This window comes from Tympanuchus pallidicinctus, unplaced genomic scaffold (assembly GCF_026119805.1).
Source record: "Tympanuchus pallidicinctus isolate F22 unplaced genomic scaffold, pur_lepc_1.0 scaffold3, whole genome shotgun sequence".
NCBI lineage: Eukaryota > Metazoa > Chordata > Aves > Galliformes > Phasianidae > Tympanuchus > Tympanuchus pallidicinctus.
Window position 1 is genome coordinate 24,179,063 of NW_026294747.1, and position 21,538 is coordinate 24,200,600.

Here is a 21,538-nt window from a genome sequence, read left to right on the forward strand (position 1 = left end):
AGAAAACCTGCACTGTACTGCCTAGCACCGTGTGCTTCCTGCAGTTCCTCTCCAGGGCTGACGGAAGCAAAAGCCAGACTACTTTGCACATACATGCTGGATGCAGCAGAACAAATGCAACTCCTGGCAGAAGGAGGTGAGCTCAGGGGAGGAAAAGTCCCATGTGGCTGCAGTTATGGTGGCAGTGCACGTGCTGCAATGTATTCAAAAGGTACAGAAGCCAAAGGGAGGCTGCCAAGTGTCTCTCATTGGTGTCCTTCACCTCCAAAGCCAGGGGGGTTGCTCCCTCTGGAATCAGCCAAGAGTCATCCCATCCAATCAGTGTCCTGAAATCCAGATTTAGCAGACACAACAATTCTAGAAAATCCCAGCTTTGGGGCTTTTCTCTCTGTATGTTCACACACATGGGCCGAGCAACCCACTGCTCCACAGGCCCCCCCAGCCAACCTCACATGCAGCCTTTATGCTGGAGCAGAGTTGTGCGGAGCAGCACGCCTGATAAGCTGCAAGCATGTTGTGGCAGGAGTTGAGGTGAGAATATTAAAGCTAAGGTTGATGCTTCAAGTCTGCTCACTTGCCTGCTTGCAAGATTTTACGAAGCATTTAAAATACATACTGCTGTAGGGCACAGAGAGAGAAACAGATCAAATGAGATGAGCCTCACAAGGCAAAGAGTGTAATGAAACATGAAGCAAACATGCAGAGATAAGATGGTGCAGTACACCAGTCCTGGATGCAGGACAGCAGATAATGCCTGGATGTGCTGGGCGCAGGCGGGAGGAGGGAATGCTGACAGTGCAGGGGTTTGCGGGAGGCTGCTTGGGGTGAACCTGTGCTGGATGGATGAACCCGCAAGGAAGGCTGAGGCAGAGGGGAGGGAGGAAGGGACAGGAGAAGCGGGGTTCCTCCATTTCCTCTGTCGCAGGCATCGAGGCAGAAATTCTCCGAGGGTACACGTGTGTGAGAAGGCTGGGGCAGCCCCAGGGCTCGCTCCCGTTGCTGGTCTCAGCGGACGGGAGAGGAGCGGGTCTTCTCGAGAAGTTTGGCCATCCGGTGCCAGGGGCAGCCTTCCTCCTCCTCCTCCCCCTCGTCCTGCCGCCTCGTCCAGCCGCGCGGTGCCGCCGCCAGCCCGGGAGGGGTGCGGGCTTCAGGAGAGGCGGTCGGGGGCTACGGTCGGGCGGCGGAGGCGTGAAGCCGCGCCGAGCATCCCAGGGGCGGGGGCAGCTCGCTCCAGGAGGGGGGCGGGAAGGAGCCCCCGGTGCGGGAAGGACTCACCCCGCAGCTCTCAGCCTTCCGCAGAGGCTCTCCGGGAGCAGCCGGGCGCTCGCTGCCCACCTGGGGGGGCCGTGAGCGGCTGGGGCACCCCCCCTCCGCCTCGCCTTTCTCTCCTCCCCTCCGCCGCCTCCCTCCCTCTCTCCCTGCCCGCCTGCCTGGGATGGTGGAAGGAGCCGGGCAGACCCGGCGGGGCGGCCCTGGGCGCGGGGGGCGGCTCGGGGGCCCGGAGCCCCCGCCGCCGGTGATGGCCAAGGATGTCCTCGGAGGGGGAAGCCGAGGCGGCTGCTGAGAGCGGGCCGGGCAGCAGCCCCACGCCGGGGCCGGCCGCCGCCGAGCGGGAGGAGGTGAGCGGCGGCAGGGGCAGCCGCCCCGGCCCAGGGGGGGCTCGGGAGGCAAAAGGGGAGATGGGCGTGGGGAAGGGGCCGGCGAGCCCCTCGCCGGGCAGCGGGAGCGGGTGGCCGAGGAGGGGATCCGCAGAGCGGGGGAAGCCGGCGAGGCAGCCGCGGCCCCCGCAGCCCGGCCGGGACCTGCAGCCGCGCCGCGGGGGCGGCCGCCAGCAGCCACCGGTAGGGAGCCGAGAGCGGGGCAGTGCGGAGCGGAGCGGGGCTCTGCGCGGTGCGGAGCGGACCTCAGCGCGGTGCCCGCCGCGCCCTGCAGTGCCGGGGGTGCCGGCGGGAGCGGGCGGAGTCCCCAGCGGCCAGGTGTTGGGGGCGCCGGGCTTGGCTCAACCCGGCCGGGCGGGGAGCCCCTCTGCGGTCCTTCCCCGGTGCCGCTTGCCGCCCCGCTGAGCATCTCCGTGCCGGGAGGATGCGGCATGGAGCAACGAGGTCTGTCGGGTGGAAGTTTGTCTCCAAGAACGCCTTGGGCTTTGTCCTAGGGGTGCCTACCGTTTCACGAGGGTTTCTGAGATGGTTAAGGGAACTGCGGCTCTCAGGCACTGGCGTGAGTTGCGGGAGGGGCAGGATGAGTGCACAAATGGGTTTGTAGCCTGGAGCTGGGTGGCGTTCAGGTGTTTGGGCCAAAAGACTGAGGTCATCCCTCCCATTTTCCCTTAGGGTCTGGGTTCTACCGATGCTTAATTTGCAGTAGAAAACGCTGTCGCACATATGGCTAAACGTATTTCTTTGCATCATCTGTGAAGCCCTTACTGCGGCCTTGAAGATCATAGGCAGGGGATGACGGATGTGTCTGAGCACTGACACAACAAATACTGAGCCACAAGGCACCAGCCAGACAGCTGCAGGGCTGTGCAGCAGCCAATGACAATATGCTCACAGCCCTGTATATTCAGGACAGCCAGCTATCTTGTGTTCACAGTGCCTGAGATTTCCCTCTGCACCTCATGCAGTCTTTGCTCCCAACTGTTCTGACAGGTCTGCCACTTAGACTTCCTAATCCATGTACAAATCATGGAAGTGGTTGAACTTTCTTCATGACATGGAGATAACAACAAATATAGACACTTACAGGGATGCAAGGAGCAGCCTTCAAGCAATGAGAGAAGTGAAAACAAACCTTGAACATTTCTGTGGGCAATTGGTCAACTTAAAGCTTTTGCTAATGGGTCCCATGGCTTGTCAACAGTCTCATGATCCTGTAGTTGAAATAAAGTTGGCTCAGCAAAGCCTGCGTGAAACTGCAAGATGCTTAGGTTAAACTACAGTTTTTAAAGTACCTAGAGTAGAAAATTGACTTTTCAGCTTACGCTGAAAAAAACTGTCTTCTGTGGGTGAAAATGAGGGTTTTCACCTGTCCAATTGCTTTATAAACACCTGCGACACAGCTCACTGCTAAGAGCTGTTACTGGGTCCAGGATACAGCTGCTGTTCTGACAGCAGAGCTCCCCAGTGTAATTACAGCCCCGCAGAAGATCAATAGATGGTTAATGCTGAAAGGGATTTTTTTGATTTATTTGGCCTACAACCACGAGCTACAGAAGATTTTCCAATATATTAAGTCCACCATAAAAATATCTAAGTCATTTCTAGACATGAGAGCACTTGATCTTTCTGCTAAGCACATTATATCTCACTTCAGTCATCCTCCTCTCTGTTTTTCTTCTGTTCCAGCACAAACATTTGCACATGAATCTATATCCGAAATGCCTGTAACAGTGATGTCTTAACCCTGCAGTCCTACTTCCTTGGTCTTTTCCTCTTGCTTCTTCCATCCCAATGTAAATAGTCCTTTTTGCTTGGATCTGCAGTTGTACTGAAACGTCCTGTATTAAGCAGGCGTTTAATGGACTTCTCTATGACTCTTGTCATTTTATGGATTTCCCTTGGATCAAATACATAGACTTAAATCTTAACAATGGTTTTAAATTGGCTTTATTTGGGGGTACATCAGTGTGAGATAAAATCCTCAGTGACTAACTGAGAATGTGTCTGAAGTCCAAGCTGTTGTTCTTGAAAACAGCACAAATGAGGATGCTGCTGCGGAGCAGAAAGAAGAGAGCCTGCTTGGTCCCCAGCTGCAGCATGGATCCAGTTCTTCCAAGGGCCGCTTGGGTTTACAGCTGTTGTTGCTGAATGTCAGAGCAAGCTCTCAGATTACCTGCCACTACTCAGATGTTTTGTGATTTGTTGGGTTTTTTTTGGGGTGGTTTGTTGGTTTGGATTTTTTTTTTGTTGTTGATATTTCTTTTTCTTCCTATTGAGATATCAATTTTTTGAGCTGAATGACCTGAAATTGTCGTGGTTTCAGCGGTGGTGTTGGATTTTTCAATCTCATTAATTCTTGTGCATTCACTCTTGAAGGAAAGGAATAGAAGGGCCTTATTTTTCTAAACATTTCAGCAGTTATTGTTGTTGACTGTTTTTCTGATAGATTCTCCTTTACTTTCCTCCCCTCTGCTCTGTACTGCCCTGGTTAAGCTGTGGGCTGGCTGTCTTTCTTGTCTTACTTGTTATTGTGACAGCCTACACCTACACCGAAGACTTGATGGTGGCTTTTCTGCATTTTTTTCCATTTAAGAAATGGTCTTAAATGTTTACATTTTTAAAACTTAGCTGGATTTTTTTTTTTTTTTTTTTTTTTTTTTTTTTGAGGAAAATAAACCTAGTGAGTACAAATGTCATTTATTTGCTACCAAAGCCAAGTAATCACTCAAGAAAGCTGAAGGCAGCAGCCACTTGACATTTTGAATTATGTATTTGTCTTGTTTGTATTGGCAGAGTCAAACAGCAGTTGTCCATGACTGGTTTTATCTTGTCTTCCATATTTAAGAACTCTAATTGGGCATGACATAGTGCAATCGGTTGGCCTGTTTAAATAAAGAGAGAAAACCTCCTGGGTAGATGCTCCTGAAACCAGTGGTCATCAGCCCACCGATACTCTTGGAAATGCTGTGCAAGAGAGAGACCACGTAAACTGTCTCAGCTGCCTCTTGCTGCCAATGCTAAGTGGAGCAGAAACGTGTTTCCAAAATGCTGTTTGTGGCCACAGCAGCACCAAGGAGTGCAACAAATTCAGAAAACACATGTGTGGCTTGGCTTGTTTGCAGGCTACAGCTTTGTAGACCGTCAGGTCAAAAGATAGCTGCGTCCTTTCTGCTTAAGTGTGCCACTGGATAGTCACTTGCTACTTGGGGCTTAGTCTGTATTTAGCCCTCCAGCTTTTTATCCCTATTCCCCTATGTAAATATTAAACAGATTTATTTTATTCAGGCTTATTCTATGGCACTGAAAACATCAGCCAAAAATCCTTTCATAACTTAGATCAGATAGCTTTCTATTGTCCCCATCTTTGTGGACAGTTTCTCTCCTCTCTCACCAGCAGATCCTCATGCTCTGACAAAGCTTTTCCTCCACAGATCCACAGGAACCTCTTGGCTCCTTACTGTCTCTGTATCTGCCTCCTCCTCCTGCAAGGGTTTGCTGTTTCACTGTGGCTTCTGGGCCAACCAGAAACAAAGTCAGGTACAGAGGGTGGAGAGGAAGGAAGGCACAGGGGTTGTGATGGAGATTAGTGTTGGTCCCTGCCACCACTTCCAAGCAGAAGGTCAGGGGGGACCTTTGAGTACCAGTTCTCAGAGAAAGGCTATTTGCTTGCTAAATCTCTCTCCCAAAAGCAGCACTGACCCTGTCTTCTGGCTAAAGGGAGAACATGAAACACACACACAAACATATACATACACGTATATGAAATGTGAAGTGCTTTTCCTTCCCCTAAGTTCTTCTGAATTTCTTGCGTAAGACCTGCTCGAGCAACATCCTGAATAATAGCTTCTGGTTCTTCTATCCAGAGCAAATATGATTGACCTAAGAGATGTTATTCACACGGAGTACAATATTGCCCCTCTCAAGTGAGAGTCAAACAGGTAAAGTCGTTTTCTATCCCTCCTGCAGGGAGGGGGGTTTCAGCAGGCAGAAACCAAAGAGGTCTCCTTATTTCTTGATGCAAATAGTGTCTCTCCTAAAGACAAGGAAAAAATTCCAACAATAGTTGCATCAGAGGAACAGCAAAGCTCTTTTTTCATGACCCTGCAGTTCCAGGAAATATTTGCATTGCACATCCTGTCAAAAGAAAATCTGTGCTGAGACATCACATCTTCTGCTTTTGTTCTTTCCTTTGCCCCACTTTATCTTCTGTTCACGTGCTTGTTCTTGGTGTTCAGAAGTTGTCTCTCTTTTCTGTACTTTGCACGAAAAGCTGCTGAGAGTTTAAAGAAATAGATAGGAAACATCAGACAGATGTGTTTGAGCTCTGAACGGCATCTTGGGCTCTGGCTGTGATGGTTTCTGAGGGCACTGGCCTCTCTGACAGAGTGCTCCCTTGGAGCTCCATCACTACAGAGTCATAAGGACAGTTGGCAAGCAGCTGTTAAGTGCATCAATGGGAAAAGGAGAGAACAGGTGGTAGGTCCCATGCAGGTGTCATTTCTAATGCTGTGCCCTCGAGAAGACAGATGGTCAGTTGATACCAGTAGAAAGCAAGGGGTCTGCACACTGCTTTGAAACTCCAAATACGCTTCTTGTTCTCTCTTTCTCACTTCAGACATCGTAGAAGATAATTGTCATCCAGAAGGGAAGGGTGGGTACCAAGTCTCCCTTTCACTCAAGTGAAAGCCATTGCAGGGATGAAGCAAGAGGAATCTTCTTCCTGTGAACACAGCGTGGGATTTCTTCTCATCTCTTCTTACACTCTGGAGTTGAAGTAAAGTAGCTTAAATTATTGCTGGTGATCAAAAGATTAAAAACAGCAAAATGTCCCAAAGTGGTCCATAGTCATTGGGGGCTTTTTCTAGATGTGTCCTGACATATGGTAGTGAGTAAACACCTAACCCTGCGCTCTTGAGCTGCCAGCTCTGCAAGCCATTGAGTTGTTCCAGTGACACCGTTGTGGCACTAGAGATAAGGCTCTGTTTGATTTTTCACTTATAGCAGTTCTAATTTTCAGAAAAGCACAGCTAAGTAGTCAATTAGTTTTTAAATTCTAATCATGGAAAATATAGTTCACTGAAGAGTTCACTGAAGAATATAATCATTCATCTGGCTCCTCTGAGTCTCAGAACTACAAAGTTAAAATTAGCACATCATGAAACATCATTGAGGTCACAGTTCTCGTAGCAGGGGGCTAACTAACCAAAACCCAAATGCTCAAGTCACCTTTGCAGCAGTGTAAGATGAGACAATCCCCACAATGCTGCTGGTAGCAGAACTGCCCATGCTGGGCTCTATCTGAACTGCATCTCATCCCAAGACACCAAATTAAGGAAAAGAAGTTCCTGCATAGGCGTTTATGCTTTCTGCTCTTCCCCCATGCATCCTAGCCTTGGAAGAGCTACCATATGCCACAGGCAACACCCACTGCAACCTTAACTCTGCCCCAGCAGAAGGGGCATCCTCAGCCCCCAAGATGTAGTGGGAGATTTTGCAGAAGCAGGCAGGACAGATGGTGAGTGGGAAGGCTGGAGAAGCATGGCTGCGTGGCGTCAGGCTGGTAGCCTTCCCTCAGCAGAGCTAAGCTTGGGAAGTGGTGTCTGGCATACCTGGCAGCCCTTCTCATGTGCTGTGTCAATGCCTGGGAGAGGATGGAGGGGATTATAACTCACAAGGTGATGAAGTTTGCAGCTTCTTTGGCTCTACATTGGGTGCATAATGTACAGGGAGTGCCAGCTGACATGTAGCATTCTTTCTGTGCTGATTGATATATTGTACATCCCAGTTCAGTTTTCACCTACTTTGTTGTCATATGTTATTGCAGAGTGTGCACCTGAGAGGGAAAAGAAAAGTATGAGAGAGAAAGGAGTGATACTCATCACAGATCCTCTTTTCTCACTGCTGGGATGCTACGTCATCTTAACAGGAGAACCATTATTAAAAAGTCTCACATTGCTGAGGTTCCAGCTGTGTTCAAAAAAGTACAGAGATAGAGAAAGGCACTCTGTGAATCTGACAGACCAGTGTTGGATGTTATTGCAAGAAATTCTTAGCCATAGCCTGAGCCCAATGCCATGATGCTGGGAAATCTACTGTAGCATGGTTAGCTGGCTCCAAATAGAAAGTCACACACAGGAGACAGGAAGGGTGGAAATTGAGAGGCCAAATCACAGATATATTTTGTTCTGTTTTACCAGTGGTTACCACTAAGATAAAAGCACACCATTGCAAAAATAATGATGATGATGATGATGATAATAATAATATATAAAATAAACTTTGTAGTTCTGGATCAGGCTTGGTTCACAGTTCACTTTTAAAGACTTCTCTTGAGTTCATTGGAACTTGGATCAGTTCCAGATCACATTTCTTCTGAGCACTTACAAGATTTTTCTATCCTCCATTCAAAGCTCAGAGTGTTCCTTTAGAGTAAGCAAAGATTAAATTGCATTATTAATAATGAATAACTTTTCTAATTTGCAAAGTCTGTCTAAACAGAGGCATTAGACAACTAGACTGCCAACAGTCAATGAGAAGCTGACAAGATGGTGTACATGGATTCCTGTCAGATCCATCCAGGAGATGTCAGCCACATGGAACCCCCCCATTTCCACTATTCCTGTTTCCAGGCTGAAGCACCAGGAGATGGTCTCTTGTTTTCTCTTGGCTGGTGGGCCTTTCCTTGCCATCACTTGCCCTCATGGATGTGGGGCACGACAGAGTAAGTTCATGGAGTCCTGCCGCTGTCTCTTAGTGTGGCCTCTCAAAGGTCACTCCTTAATTTTCTCTCAAGGCAGTAGCTGCAGGATTACCTCAGATGTGGTTCTGCTTGCCCATGAATAGCTTCTCCAAGCCAAGCAGGAGGAAGTAGAGTCACCAGTAGAGGTAGCATCCCAGCAGTCTCACTTGTAAGCATCACAGCAGGCCTTGCTTGGCTGGAGCCATCCAGCACTCGGCATGAAGCAGGTTACTGGGCTGGCGCTGACAGTAGCAGCATGTCACGAGGCACCAACTTGGACTACAGCATGCCAGCTATTGCAGTCAGTCAGCATGACGAAACACACTTTGGATGGAGCAAAAACACAGTCAGGGAAGCCTGTCAACAAGGGTCTCGTGCCATCGTCTCTACATCTATCACTTGGGTTGCACGGTGCACAGCTGCTATAACCTCCCTCCTCACTATGTGGGACTGGTGTCTTTCCAGCCCTGGTCTGAGCAGATGATTTGGCAGAAGTCAGGACTTTCTGCCTTCTGAACTTTCCTCCACGCTGAATGAGTGTCTGTCTCTTGACATGATGACTGATGAAGTGTAAGTTCAGCTCTGACCTAAGGGGACATTTCCTTCCCCATCCTAAAGCTCTGTACCCATCTGTGAACCTCGTACCAGTAATATTTACCATGTGTCTACTGGGAACTGTCTCTATCCAAGGGAGATGTACAGGGAATTTGGCTTTGTGTCACTACTGTCAAAAGCCAGCAGTAGCAACATCAGCACTCTGGAGAAAAAAGGGATTCTTTTGTAGTGCAGTATTTTGTAAGCTGGTAAAAAACTGTTGTTTTTTAGCCCTGATTTCTGTTTTGCAAATGGTGACCGCTCTGTTGCTAGGATTCCTTTGTGCCAAAAACATACCTGCACAGCTTCCCTTGCAACAGCATGTGTGTGCTTCACCAATGGAGGTGACTGGGCACAACTGCTTCACATCCCTCAACTTCCTTACATTTTAGCAAGCTTATTTCCCATCCTGTCATAATGTGTGCCTACATACTGTCTGCCTACAAACATCTTTTATTTTCTGGGATTTCCTTTATTTCTGCTTGAAGAACTGTTAAGTATTAGAGTACTGGAAGCTCCTTCTGTCCTGACCTCTGCTTTCTTCTTCTGATGGTATCTTAAGTCCTCAAATACACAAGGATGAAAAGTGTGAAGTAAAAGGCTGCCTTTGTGCTGTACCTCAAGGGGGTCCTATCAGCTGGCATCCAGGTGGATCAGCAAGAGGTGCCATTTCGTAGTTTGTCTTGTCTGCCGAGAACGGAATTGAATGCTTCCATTCTGTGCACCTTACCAGCCTGAGACCTCCCCCTTATAGCTCCGGTGAAGGAGGGATGAGATTAAATCTCCACAGGGCTTTAAACAACCAGAAACCCAGCAATGTTGGCTCACCACAGGAGTGCAGCTGCCAGAGCAAATGCCTTTCTATTGGTGATGCTACTGACTTGTGTGCCATGCACACAGGTTATTCCTTTTAAACCAAGTCAAAGAGCATCTCTGCTTGGAAGTAGTGTGACAGCCTCTGCCTGCATGAGGTTTTCATTCTTGCAGGAGCTTAATGGCAAAGGAGCAAATGACGTGTTCAAAACATGCAGCTACAACTGTACCGTATCCTCAAGGACCGAAAGTAAATTCTCTTTGATGCTAAATGTTTTTCTCCAGTGCTTTCTTTCCCTTATATTTCCTATCCCCTCCATGCTGGCAGCCATGCTGAGAGCACTTTCTATTGGCTCAGCATGAGCTGGGGGTAATGGGCTTCTTGCAGTTTAAGATGGATGGAGGAAGGATTTTATTTCAGGCTCCCCAGGAGAGGATTTATGAGATGGTTGTTGTAATATCTCCTTTTTCCCTCACCAGGCCTTATTACTGATGCCCCGTGCGGTGCCCAGATTGGGTCACATAATGGAGGAGCTCTTCAACCCATCATACACCAGCATCTGGGTTAGCATAGCCCTGCAGGCTCCTTCCTCTTTGTACTAATGAACATCTCACATAGGAGTTCATTTGGCCCTGTGAGGCAGGAAGAATTGTACTCTTAATCTTCTCCTGTGGTTGTCTTTTCTATAGTCACCTCAGCCTCTTTGGGCCAGCTTTTCACCACGATCACCTCAGGACTTGCAAGGTGATATCTGCACCCACATCTATGTTGTCTTCTATGGGAATGCAGATGGAGATCTCCTTGCCCTCATTGCATCATCCTGTCTTAGTGCACAAATGGTGAAGCTGTTCTCTCAGAACACCCAAGGCTGGTCCTGGTGTCAGAGATCTCCTCAGTTATCTTCAGTAGCACAAGTGAGGATTCACCTCAGCAAAGTTTTGGTGCGCCTCTCTGTGTTGTGTTCTGCCATGTCCATCAGGAACATTTTCTACTGCTCTCCCCTGATTAACATGGAACAAGACATAGATAACAAATATGCTTACATCCAGTCTGGTCACAACACCAATGTGTGATTTGTAGTTATTGATTGTTCTTTACCTTTCATTTATCACACTGGGATATGTTGTATAAATCCACAAAAGCAAATTAAATTGTGGCTGGCATTAATTTTTCCCCAATTTTTGGTTCTTTCTTCTCTGCTTCTATTTCTCTTCTTCTAGCCCTGTGCCAGTGTTTCTTCCATGTAATTTCCCGTGGACAGAAAGACTGTTTGCAAATTAAAACAGGAAGAAAAAAAATAAGACAAGACTGACTCGTTGCTCACGTGAGCAATCCCAAGCTGTGAGGTCACTTTGCTGTTGAAGACAGTGATAAGGTCACACTACAGTGCTGCAGCCAGCTGTGGGAGGTGAGCAGAAGCACACTGTGATGCCAGGCTTTGCCGCGCATCTCTGCTTGCTGAGGCATGACCACAGCATCACCACTGCAGCACGGTGTCACCACTGCGGGACTCTCTGCCCCCTCTTAGCACATCTTTATTCCATTGTAGAGCAGACAGGGCTGTAGATCTGATTTTTTTTTTTAGAGAAGTTCCCAGCAGAAAGGGAGTATCTGGTGAGGAGGAGCTTCTTTCAGACTGTAGATGGGCTGAGAGGATTGCTGGCTCAGTGGGTCCCTCAGTGCTGACAGGGTCACTCCTTTCCTATATCAATCCTTGCTCAGTTCTTTTCCTGGGCTGGCAGATCCCCATCCTCACCTGCTGCCTCTGTTTTCCTGCCTCGGTGACATCTGCATTGGTGACATCTGCATTCAGAGCATCTCTAGGCTATCCTCGCCTCTCTTCCACCTCTTCACCCCCCCTTCCTGTATTTCCCACTCTTTTCTCTATTTCCATTCGGGCCACGTCCTCACTACCCTCTGTTTTCTCTTATTCTTTCATTTTAGACATGATAGCATTTTGCTTCAGCAAAATTGAAGCTCTTGAGGTCAGCCACCAAGGGCAAACATGTTCACACATGGGGTTTCAAAGGACAGGAAACGCTTTTGGCATGATTTCCCTGAAGGAGAATTTGAATGCTTTTGAAATCGGGGAACTCAGATATCTGACTGCAAACCAGACACAGGCGGTCGAACTTGGACCCCAAACTGTCCACAAAACAAGCATTAGAATAAATTCATGCTGTTGCAGCACATTTTCTGCTTATCCAGCTCTTGCTGGAGTTTTCAAGGAGACTGAAGCACTGAATCTGACAGAAGAGGAAAAAGCCATTTTGTCATTAGAAGCTACAGAGAAGTAGTAAACATCCGGCAAAATTATATATAAATTTTTTAAAGGCTAACTGCAAAACAGTTTCATCAGCTTCCTTTGAACTTCACAGGCTATTTCTTTCCTTCTATAAGGGTCAGTTTGGCAGCTTTTGGTTCAAATTTGGTACAGCAGTCCTAATTAGGAGAGTGCAAAACCAAAGGTTTGTAATTGTCAACACAACCACTTGTGTGCTGTGAGTGGCAAAGAAAAGGAAGTAACACTTTGAACCCACACAGCCATGCACCCACTTTTGAAGTAAAATGCAACTACTGATTAATAGTGTATGACTAGGTAGGTAATGATGTGCTCTGCTGAAGCTTTGGCAGGGTTTGACTGAGCATCGAGAGCTGCACATGGAATTGCCCCTGGCAGTAGCACTGGAAGTGTGAGAAGCACCTCAGTGCACACACAGCACCCACGGCCTTGTGCTGATGACTGATGTTTGGGTTTATGAAGACAATTGCCCTGTATAAGTTAATGGGATATTAGCCATTAGATTGGCAGAGTTATAGAGAAATAATTGCTAGATTTGTCACTATCCACTGTATTTAAGCATAAAATCACTGCTGATAACATATACAATTGACACAAAGATGACGAGGCTGGTCTGTAACAATGAGCACAGTCCTGCAGAGAGATCTGCTTCGTTTGATAATTTCATTATTCAATTCAAAGCCAAATCTGAAGTTACACATTTCAGGGTGGAGAGTGCACTCTGTCCTTTTACCTGTCCTTGAAATAGCATCTCAAAAAATACCTAGGAGCAAAGTGGGTGAATGCTTGAATATACACTCCCAAGCCAAAATCTCCTAATACAACTCTTGGAGATTTTTAAAAAAGGTAAAGTGTGTGGAAATTGGGGGTGATTTTATGGTTGAGTATAATGCTGGTGAAATGAGTGCTGAAATCCTGCACTTGCAGGATGCACATTAAGAAGGATCTAAAGGTGATAGAGAAAAAGAAGAGCTCCAAAGAGAGCTGGGGAAAAAAAAAAAGAAAAAAGCCGTGCAGTGAAGGACTTTGAGACCTTGACCCATTTATTTTGGAAAAAGAAAGCCAAGAGGTGTCATAATTAGAATGGAGAGGCACCTTCAGAGAAAGAAGGCAGCAGTATGAAGAGTCTTTCATTACATTCAGAATGGGAATCCCCGCTGCCATCAATGGGGGCTAAAGTGAGAGAAAATTACAATGGCAGTGAAATTCAATCATCAAGCAAATTGCAGAAGGGGTTGTAAGTTCTTAATTTGCTTTTGTCTGTAAAGGAAGTTTTTATGCAAGATGAGCTTTTACCAACTACCAGTCATTGGGCTATACATAGGACTGTAGCATAACACTGCATTGCCTGTGAAGTACACGAGTGAGAGAGAGAAGATGTAGTGTCCCCTGGTCTTAAGATGTAAATGCAGTTTGACTCATAACAAGTTGATAGGAGAAATTCCTACTACTACCTGGGAGTACTAAAGAACTATTGTATTGTAACTATCCCTGCCATCACCTTGTGCAGCCATGTGGTCAGCTGGTGAATCCAGCTATCAGAGATGCTGATGTCCAAAGGTCAGCAAAGCAGCCCCCACTGGCAAAACTGAGGCACTAGACATTCAAGGTAGGCACCTAAAAACCTGAGCTGATGGAAGCTGTCTAGGCTTCTAGCATCCCTTCCATCTCCTCTAACCAGTGGATGCTCACAAAGGGGAGCAAGGATGCCTGCCTCCACCCACACCCCAGCACTCATTGGTTCTTATGTACCCATCAAGAGGAAGAAACCCAGGGACATAAGTCATGCAGAAGCATGTTATTACATTTCAAATGTGCCTTCAAAGGCGATACTGTGGCATGGTGGGGCAGTTTTTAATGTCTTGCCTTCTTGGTCACCCTCAATGCAGTTGCTTGTAAGCTTACTTAGGATGGTTGTCAGTTACAGTCTAGCTGAGCATATTTTCATGTTGGTGGCTCACAAGTTGTCCAGGGATGAAACCCTGCCCACCCACTCCTCCAGCCCCTGGCCATGCTCTGCTCCAGCTGCTAAGTGCAAAGCCACACTTTCTCCTCCCGCTTTCTCCTCACCCCTTTACATTAGGCAAGATTAACAGCCCAAATCTACATGCTATTACAATGCAAAGTAATTTTTAATGATTTTAATGACTGCTGCTGTACCCAGAAGCCGATCTGGCTGCTGCAGAGCTGGGACAAGTGTGGGTTTGGTGTGCCGGTTCCACACCGGTCCCTTCATACAGGCATTTGATCTTAGGTATCTGCCATCTGAGGGTGGCTTTGAAGGCAATTGCTGTTTCAGCCACTGCCAGTGTGCTTTCTCATTTGCAAACTAAGTTCTGCACAAAAGTTCCTTGAAGGAGAAATAACCAAAATGTTGCCAGCCTGGAAACTCCTGTCTGCTGCAGGTGTCGGTTGAATTTCCAGTTCTCTGTGAGCAGCTAGGGCTTTCGAGACTATTTTCCAGCAACTACAGCAACTCATTAAATAGCATCTATCATTTGGTGTCTTGGAAGATTTCATACCACCAGACAACAAACAGAGCTCAGGAGAACATGGAGCTCCCTCTCCATTTTGAGTAGGGCACAGACCCAACGCTCTGCCTGAGATTTTTTTTGGAAAGGACCAGTCAAAAGCCCCAGTACAAAGGCAGGATGGGATCAAGAGCAGCTCAGGGGAGGGCTGCCCCAACTTTTCATGTTTTGGGCTCAAATCTGTGAGTTCTAGTTTGCAAATAAGGTTTCTGAGTTTTTGCATGTTATGGGACAGTCTCTGCTTGCCTCTGGCTGTAGAGCTTGCTGTCCTCAATTTCTTCAGTTACATTTGTCTTCTAATATATTCCAGGGGGTTAGGGTTTTGCCCCACATCAAACTGACACAGCAGCCGCAGCATTCCTCAGAGAACACAGCTTTCATTCGCTGTCTGGCCAAAGTTATCATGGAAATTGTTAGTTTCCTTAAGCATTTATTGTAGTTGTCCCAAAATACAGGCTTACCCTGTTCTGATCTGAAACACTGTGCTTGGAAAGGAGAAAATTCCGCATACTACCACAAACACCATGTTTGCAAGAAGTTGGTATGTTAATTAATAAAGTCTGGGAGCCACTGGCTTAGCATACTAATGAATTTGTTATGCAAAGACAGATGGAAAGGTACATTTCGTTATTAGACTTTTGAATGTGTAATGCTTTTATTGTAATTATTTGTTGCATTTCCTGTCTTTCTTATGAACACACTGTTATTATTTCTAACACTATAGTAAAGTTAGATAATTGTTGCAGCAAAGGGAAGGAGAAATAACGAGATATAAGCCAGAGGAACATAGTCAAGACTCGAAATGAGAGGGACAGCCAGTGGGGTAGACCCTAGAGGAGATATCCTTTGGTAACTGAGGACCTGCAGAGAATGAGACCTAGTCAGCAGCAAAGAAGAGCCTTTTTCCCAAAGAGTTCTGAACACGAAGGTTGGGCTGAACTGACTGATAGGTGTGTGTAAATCTGAGAGGTCTGGCAGTAGGCACTATGGCTGCATGTTCTCACTAATGCCAGGAGAGAAGTTGCATTTCTTACAAGCTACAGTGAAAACAGTGAAGGTAACCCATCTCAGGAAGATCCAGCCCTCTCTGCACAGGGGGCTGATGGCCCTTTTTGAGGTGTCTCCACAGAGCAAGCCTTGGAGCAGCCGCCAGCCCAGCTCTGATCGAGACTGGTAAGACCAGAGTCACCCTCTTTCCCAAAGTGGGGGTGGCATTTTGTGCGGCTAAGCACATAAAGAAGCATCTGCCAGCTCTCAGACTCCAGTAGGGCCACTGATAACCCTAACCAGCAGGGCTGGTTGAATCAGTCCTTGGGTAGGAGCCAAGCTGTGGGTTGCAAGTTGGACCACAGAGCTTCAGAGATCAGAGAAGTTATTACTCAAAGGGAAGCAATATAAAGGAAAGGAGAGGATTGCAGTGCCTTTGGCAAATAGCACCTTCACTGAAACAGGACAGCCTTCACATGGCTGCATGCAGGGCCAGGCTGTTGGGGTTCCTGATGTATTTAAGCACATACTTTACATTACAACTGACTACTAGACATCCTTAGATGGGTCCATAGGGAGAAGCCTACATTGGTCAGGAATGGCACTGGGACAAGAGTTTCTGGAGATCAAATTTTTTGTGACTGGATGTAGACTCAACAATTCACCCTGCAGAACTCCCATAAGTAGTGACTGCCTAAAGCCACTTCCTCGCTTTCCTTGAGACTTCCTGCAGAAAAGTTAGGAAAACAGCCTTATTCCTTCTTATACTGAAGTCTTTTGTCTTCTCTGCTTGCAGCAAAGGCATATAACCTGCTTTGTTCCTCTGCATCCATTTTGTTAGTCACAAGAATACAGTCCAAAATAATTATTCTTCATTTTGACACACAAATATACATAAAAGGCTTGGGATAAGAATAGAAATCTTTATAGGCTCCTTCTAGATGCATCAGGAAGAATCAGGAGCCAAATTCTGCCCTTCCTTGCTGCAGATGAATGCTGTCGCTCCCTAAAATAAGTAAAATTGCTCTGCACTTGCACAATGTCAGATTAGAAGCTAAGAAATCAAAACCTAACCCTGTGAAGTCTAGTTTGGCAATGCTCACAGCAAGCCATAAAAACCTCTATAGTTACTCAGAAGTGGCTCTCTGTTCCAGAAAAAAAAAAAAAAAAAAAAGCAGTATTAAATCTGATCTGATAGCCCTGCAAGGTTAGGTGCCAATGCCTCCATCTCATTGAGAAAACAGTAAATTCTTTCTAGTGGTGCTGTGCTACTATTTCCTGAGTCATAAGATGCTGGTCCTTAAAATCCTGGGTGATTCAAGCTTGCTTACAGAATCCTAACTGCTCTGGGTTTAGGAAAAGCTATACTAGGGGAGAACCTTATCCCAGTAAAAAAAGAGAAGACATTTCCCAAACCTAGCATCTGCTGGCATCTGTGAAGTAGTTTAATGCATTAGAGGTGGTCCCCTGGGAGAAGGAGTAGTTGCATGCTTCTATTTTTGCATGAAATCAGGCTCAGCAGAGGGCATGATGATGCACAAATATCAGCATGTCATGCTGTCTTTTTCTCAGACTTAAGGAGAGGCAAAGGACGGCAGTGACGAGAAGGATGAGTTTAGCTCTACACATTACCTACTGGGTGAGCAGGGGGTCTCATGTCACATGCTTTCTACAGACCAGCTGCTGCCAGCCAAGGGTATAACCCGTGCTGCTACTGCTCTTTGCAGAGAGACAACTCTGCTTCCGCTAGCTGCTTGGCTGGATTTCATGCCTTTTATTATAGCCCAACATAGCACGACAACACAGCTGATTCACTGCAGCATCACAGGGGTAAAACCACAACCACTTCATCTTGGTGAGCATAGCAGGAATACAAGAATGCAAACTCCCTCTCCACTCCCAGCCTGACTTTTGTGACTTCAAAGAGAAGGATATGCTATATTTTAAACGTTTACTCACAGACCCTTAGCCCCAGTGGTTGAACCTTTCGGTTATTTTAGGTAGGAACTTGTCTTCTAACCAGCCTGAAGCTATGTGCACCATGCTGTAATCCTGACAATTTTTTCAAATAAATGTGCTCGAATCTGGTAATTTTCCTGATGGCTCACCTCCAAGAGAATGGTGTCAATCACCCAGTAGGTTTCAGGGCTGGGGCTGAGTCAGCTCTGACTCAGTCAGTAGCTCCAGCTTTGCCAGGCACTGGAGCTCTGCATTGGTGCAATCCATTGGGCTGTGGCCCCACAAAGGACACTGTTCCCCAAGTCTGCAGCAGCATAGTATGAGGGGGAAACCCACAGCCCTGCTCCAAAACCTTCTTGGCCCTATAGTAAGGTGTGTAGATGGGGATGGGTGCTGGCTCCTTGCAGGGTGCAGAATCTGAGGACCCATCTCACCCTCATCAGGATGCCCATCTGACCTGAATGTGGGCATTGCCATATGAAGGACTTCCTTCCTGGGAGCTGGAGGAAGCAAGGAAGTGGTTTTGGCCACAGACCTCTGTCCTGTCACAAATTCTCTGGCAAAATAGTTAATATTCCCATTTCTATGAAGTAGGGTGGTGTCCCCATCCTCAGGCAGTCAAGAGCAAACCCAGTCTGGAAAGCAAAAGGCACCATATGTACTATGTAAAGCAGTGCGACTGACAGGTTCCTCTCTTTGTCTTTCTCCCTTTATCCTTGGTGGTGTGATTTGAAGCAACGCCCTGTGAAGCAATCCCTGAGTGCCTGCATGTGCAGAGAGTCACACTGGAAATGCCTCCTCCTCTCCATCCTCATGTATGGTTGCCTGGGAGCAGTCGCCTGGTGTCAGCTGGCCCGAGTCACCAAGCTCAGCTTCGACAGCTCCTTCAAGGGCAAGTCCATGATCTACCATGACAGTCCCTGCTCAGATGGCTATGTCTACATCCCGCTGGCCTTCCTTTCCATGCTGTATGTGGTGTACCTGGTGGAGTGCTGGCACTGCCACGTCAAGAGAGAGCTGCAGTACAAGGCTGATGTGGACAGTGTCTATGAATGTATCAACCGCATGCAGCAAGCCACTCCGTGCATCTGGTGGAAGGCCATCAGCTACCACTTTGTACGGCGAACCCGGCAGGTAACACGGTACCGCAATGGTGATGCCTATACCACCACCCAAGTCTACCATGAGAGGGTCAACACTCATGTGGCCGAAGCTGAGTTTGACTACTCTCACTGTGGATACAAGGACATCTCCAAAGAGCTCCTGGGCCTGGAGAGCTACACAGCCACCAAGCTGAGGTTCACCAAATGCTTCAGCTTTGCCAACATCGAGTCTGAGAACTCTTACCTGACACAAAGGGCTCACTTCTTCACAGAAATAGAGGGGCTGGATGACTACATGGAGGTAAGGGAAGGCATGCAGCTCAAAAATGTGGACTTCAAAGAGCTCATGATGGCCTACGGGGACCCAGATCACCTCCCATGGTATGTGTCCCACTATGCTTTCTGGGTGGCAGCCATCCTGATGATCTCGTGGCCTCTCAGGGTACTCATAGAGTATCGGACTGCATATGTCCACTACCATGTGGAGAAGCTTCTGGGCCTGGAATACACAGCACCCGCCACGACGGAGGAGCCCCTCTACCGTTACCGCATGCCCCGGGATGCCACGCAGGACAGCACAGAGCTGGAGTGGCACATCTGCACCAACCGGCAGCTGATCCCCAGCTACTCGGAGGCCATGCTAATGGACCTGGCCAACTCCCCAGCGTACAACAGCTACACAGTGTGTCGGTACAGTGAGGTGGCCCACGGCTGTGAGCGCTGCAACCGTGCCTCCAGCACCTCCTCCATCTTCTCACGCCATGCTTTCCACAGCTGCAGTGGCAACTCCCGTCTGTCCCTCAACACCAGCCGCTTCTCCCTCTGCCGCGTCCATGGCTCCCACAGGACAGGCCTCTGGCGGAGCCGCAGCAGCAGCATTGCTGACCGGGGCTGCCATGATGAGCAATGCTGCTCCTACTCCAGCCAGCTGGCTGTCAACGAGAACCCCCCTACCTACCACGACGCCCGCTTCTTCCCTGTCTTGATCGTGCATAGGCCGGAAGGGCACGATGGACAGCCCTTCTATGTCAGACGCTCCTCCTGTTTAGAAACATCTCTGTGATGGGCTCTCATGCTTTCTCAGCTCTTCAGCTCTGGAACAGCTTCACTGCTGTGCTTGCAGAGACACCACCAGCCTGCAAGTGTCAGTCAGCAGGACGAGCTTTCAGTTCTTCTTCTTGGCATTGCATGAGGATATGGTCACCCTGCCAAGTGGCCCACCTCATTTCTAAAGCTTCTCTCCCTCTTCCTATTCATCTCCATGTTTATTTTTCCCCTTCTTTTCACTCTTTTACTCCTCACTGTTTCTTTGTTTCTTGAGTCTCTGCTTCTCCTCCTATCCCACTCTTTCTTTTACATTTCAGTCAGTATTTGAAAGCTGTTTCCATGAGAGGATTTAAAAAGCCTGTGTTTTGCAATGCATTTGCCCTGCAAGGTAGGAAACTCAAGCGACAGCAAGGCCAAGCAAGATACTGAAAGGCCTGCAGCCAGTCAGTGTCAAGTCAGAAAGATAATTCAATTCTGCAGGCTCTAAGTCACCTGCTGCAAACCCCAAACAAGGCTTTTAAAAAAATTATTTCTGCCAGTCTTTTTGCCCCTTCTTTCATTTATTATCTCTGTTTTTATACTTCCTCTTCTCTCCCTATTCTCATCTTCCTTCTTTGTTTTTGTTTCTCTGCTTTCCAATTTCTCATTGCACCTTTCTGGGGTTTTGTCAGTGAGGGTATGTTTCAGCCCATAATTGTCTTTTGTTGCCCCAAAACAAGGTATTTGCAGCACAGATTTCAGTGTCCACTGACACAGGAAATGTCCCTGAGAAGTGCTGAGGACATTCACCGCAGAGTAGTGATACACAAACAAAGCAAAAAGCATGCCTTTTGCTAACCATGCCCTGCCTGGTCTGCAGCAGATACTGCTGCATTTCCAGATGTAGTTAACTTCCTTCAGCTCCACCAGTGTTAGCAATCGTCAAGAGCCGTAACGTAGATCAGTGCCCTGCTAGTGCCACTATTTTTAAGACTGTAGATCTGGTTTGTGGTTATTTCATTCCTACCACTTGCTTGGAGCTGCAGGGACTGGCAAGGAGGAGAGACGTCAGGGAGGAAAAGGTGTTAAATCCACTACAGCCCACTCACTGATGGTCTGAAGGCTTTTCCTGCAAGGCTCCCTGCGAGTGGGTGCAGAGCCTTCAGTAAGGTGTGAGATCAGCCTGGCATTGTCACCAACAGGAGGGGTGGCTGGTGCTTCCAAGAGCCAGGGACCAGCCCGGGGGCTTCTGGCCATGCTCAGGATCCCCAGGGCCTCAACAGGTGCTGAGCAAGCTCTGCAACATTTCATCACGTGGGTAGCTGAGGTGGGCACCAACTTGCAGGAGAACCCAACACAATCTCAATACAGTAACTACCAAAACCAAGGTGTTGTGCCTCCCTATGGTAGGTAGGTCAGAAGCTGATCCCTCAAAGGGACTAGCAACAAATGCTTCCTCCCGAGTCAGTTCTGTGTGTATCTGTGTAATATGAGATTTGTAAAGTCTGATTAGTATGTGTAGATTGTATGTAACTGCATATGGTGATTTCTTATGGCATTGACTGTTGCACTATGTTAAATACATTTTGTTTTGGTTTGATGACTGTTTTGATGCACTGTTTATTTCAACTCTGGAAGCAGAGACATTGTTTTCACATGGGCAGTACCTGGCTAACACACTGCGGAGGATGGCACCATCAGGAGGGTTGTTTAAATTTGTATGAGCCAATCTTTTTTAAAGTAAACACTGTATGTATGATTTACGTGACATTTTCATTCTGACAGCTTGGCATTTACTGTGAAAGATATGTAACACATAGGATGT

At 47.5% G+C, this 21,538-nt stretch overlaps 1 protein-coding gene across 1 annotated transcript; it reads left to right on the forward strand.

The window, feature by feature from the left end:
* The first annotated feature begins 1,217 nt into the window (after nt 1-1,217).
* LOC128085896 (transmembrane protein 151B-like) lies at nt 1,218-21,316 on the forward strand. Its single transcript, XM_052693885.1, has 2 exons — nt 1,218-1,619; nt 18,320-21,316. The coding sequence occupies exons 1-2, from the start codon at nt 1,530-1,532 to the stop codon at nt 19,748-19,750; spliced, it is 1,521 nt and encodes a 506-aa protein (XP_052549845.1). The 5' UTR covers nt 1,218-1,529; the 3' UTR covers nt 19,751-21,316.
* The last annotated feature ends 222 nt before the right edge of the window (nt 21,317-21,538 follow it).

Bases quoted from the DNA above. Each gene is read 5' to 3' on its own strand.
- LOC128085896 (XM_052693885.1), top strand. From the start codon at position 1,530: ATGTCCTCGGAGGGGGAAGCCGAGGCGGCTGCTGAGAGCGGGCCGGGC. The intron at 1,620-18,319 runs GTGAGCGGCGGC...TGTGATTTGAAG, and splicing joins CCGCCGCCGAGCGGGAGGAG to CAACGCCCTGTGAAGCAATC.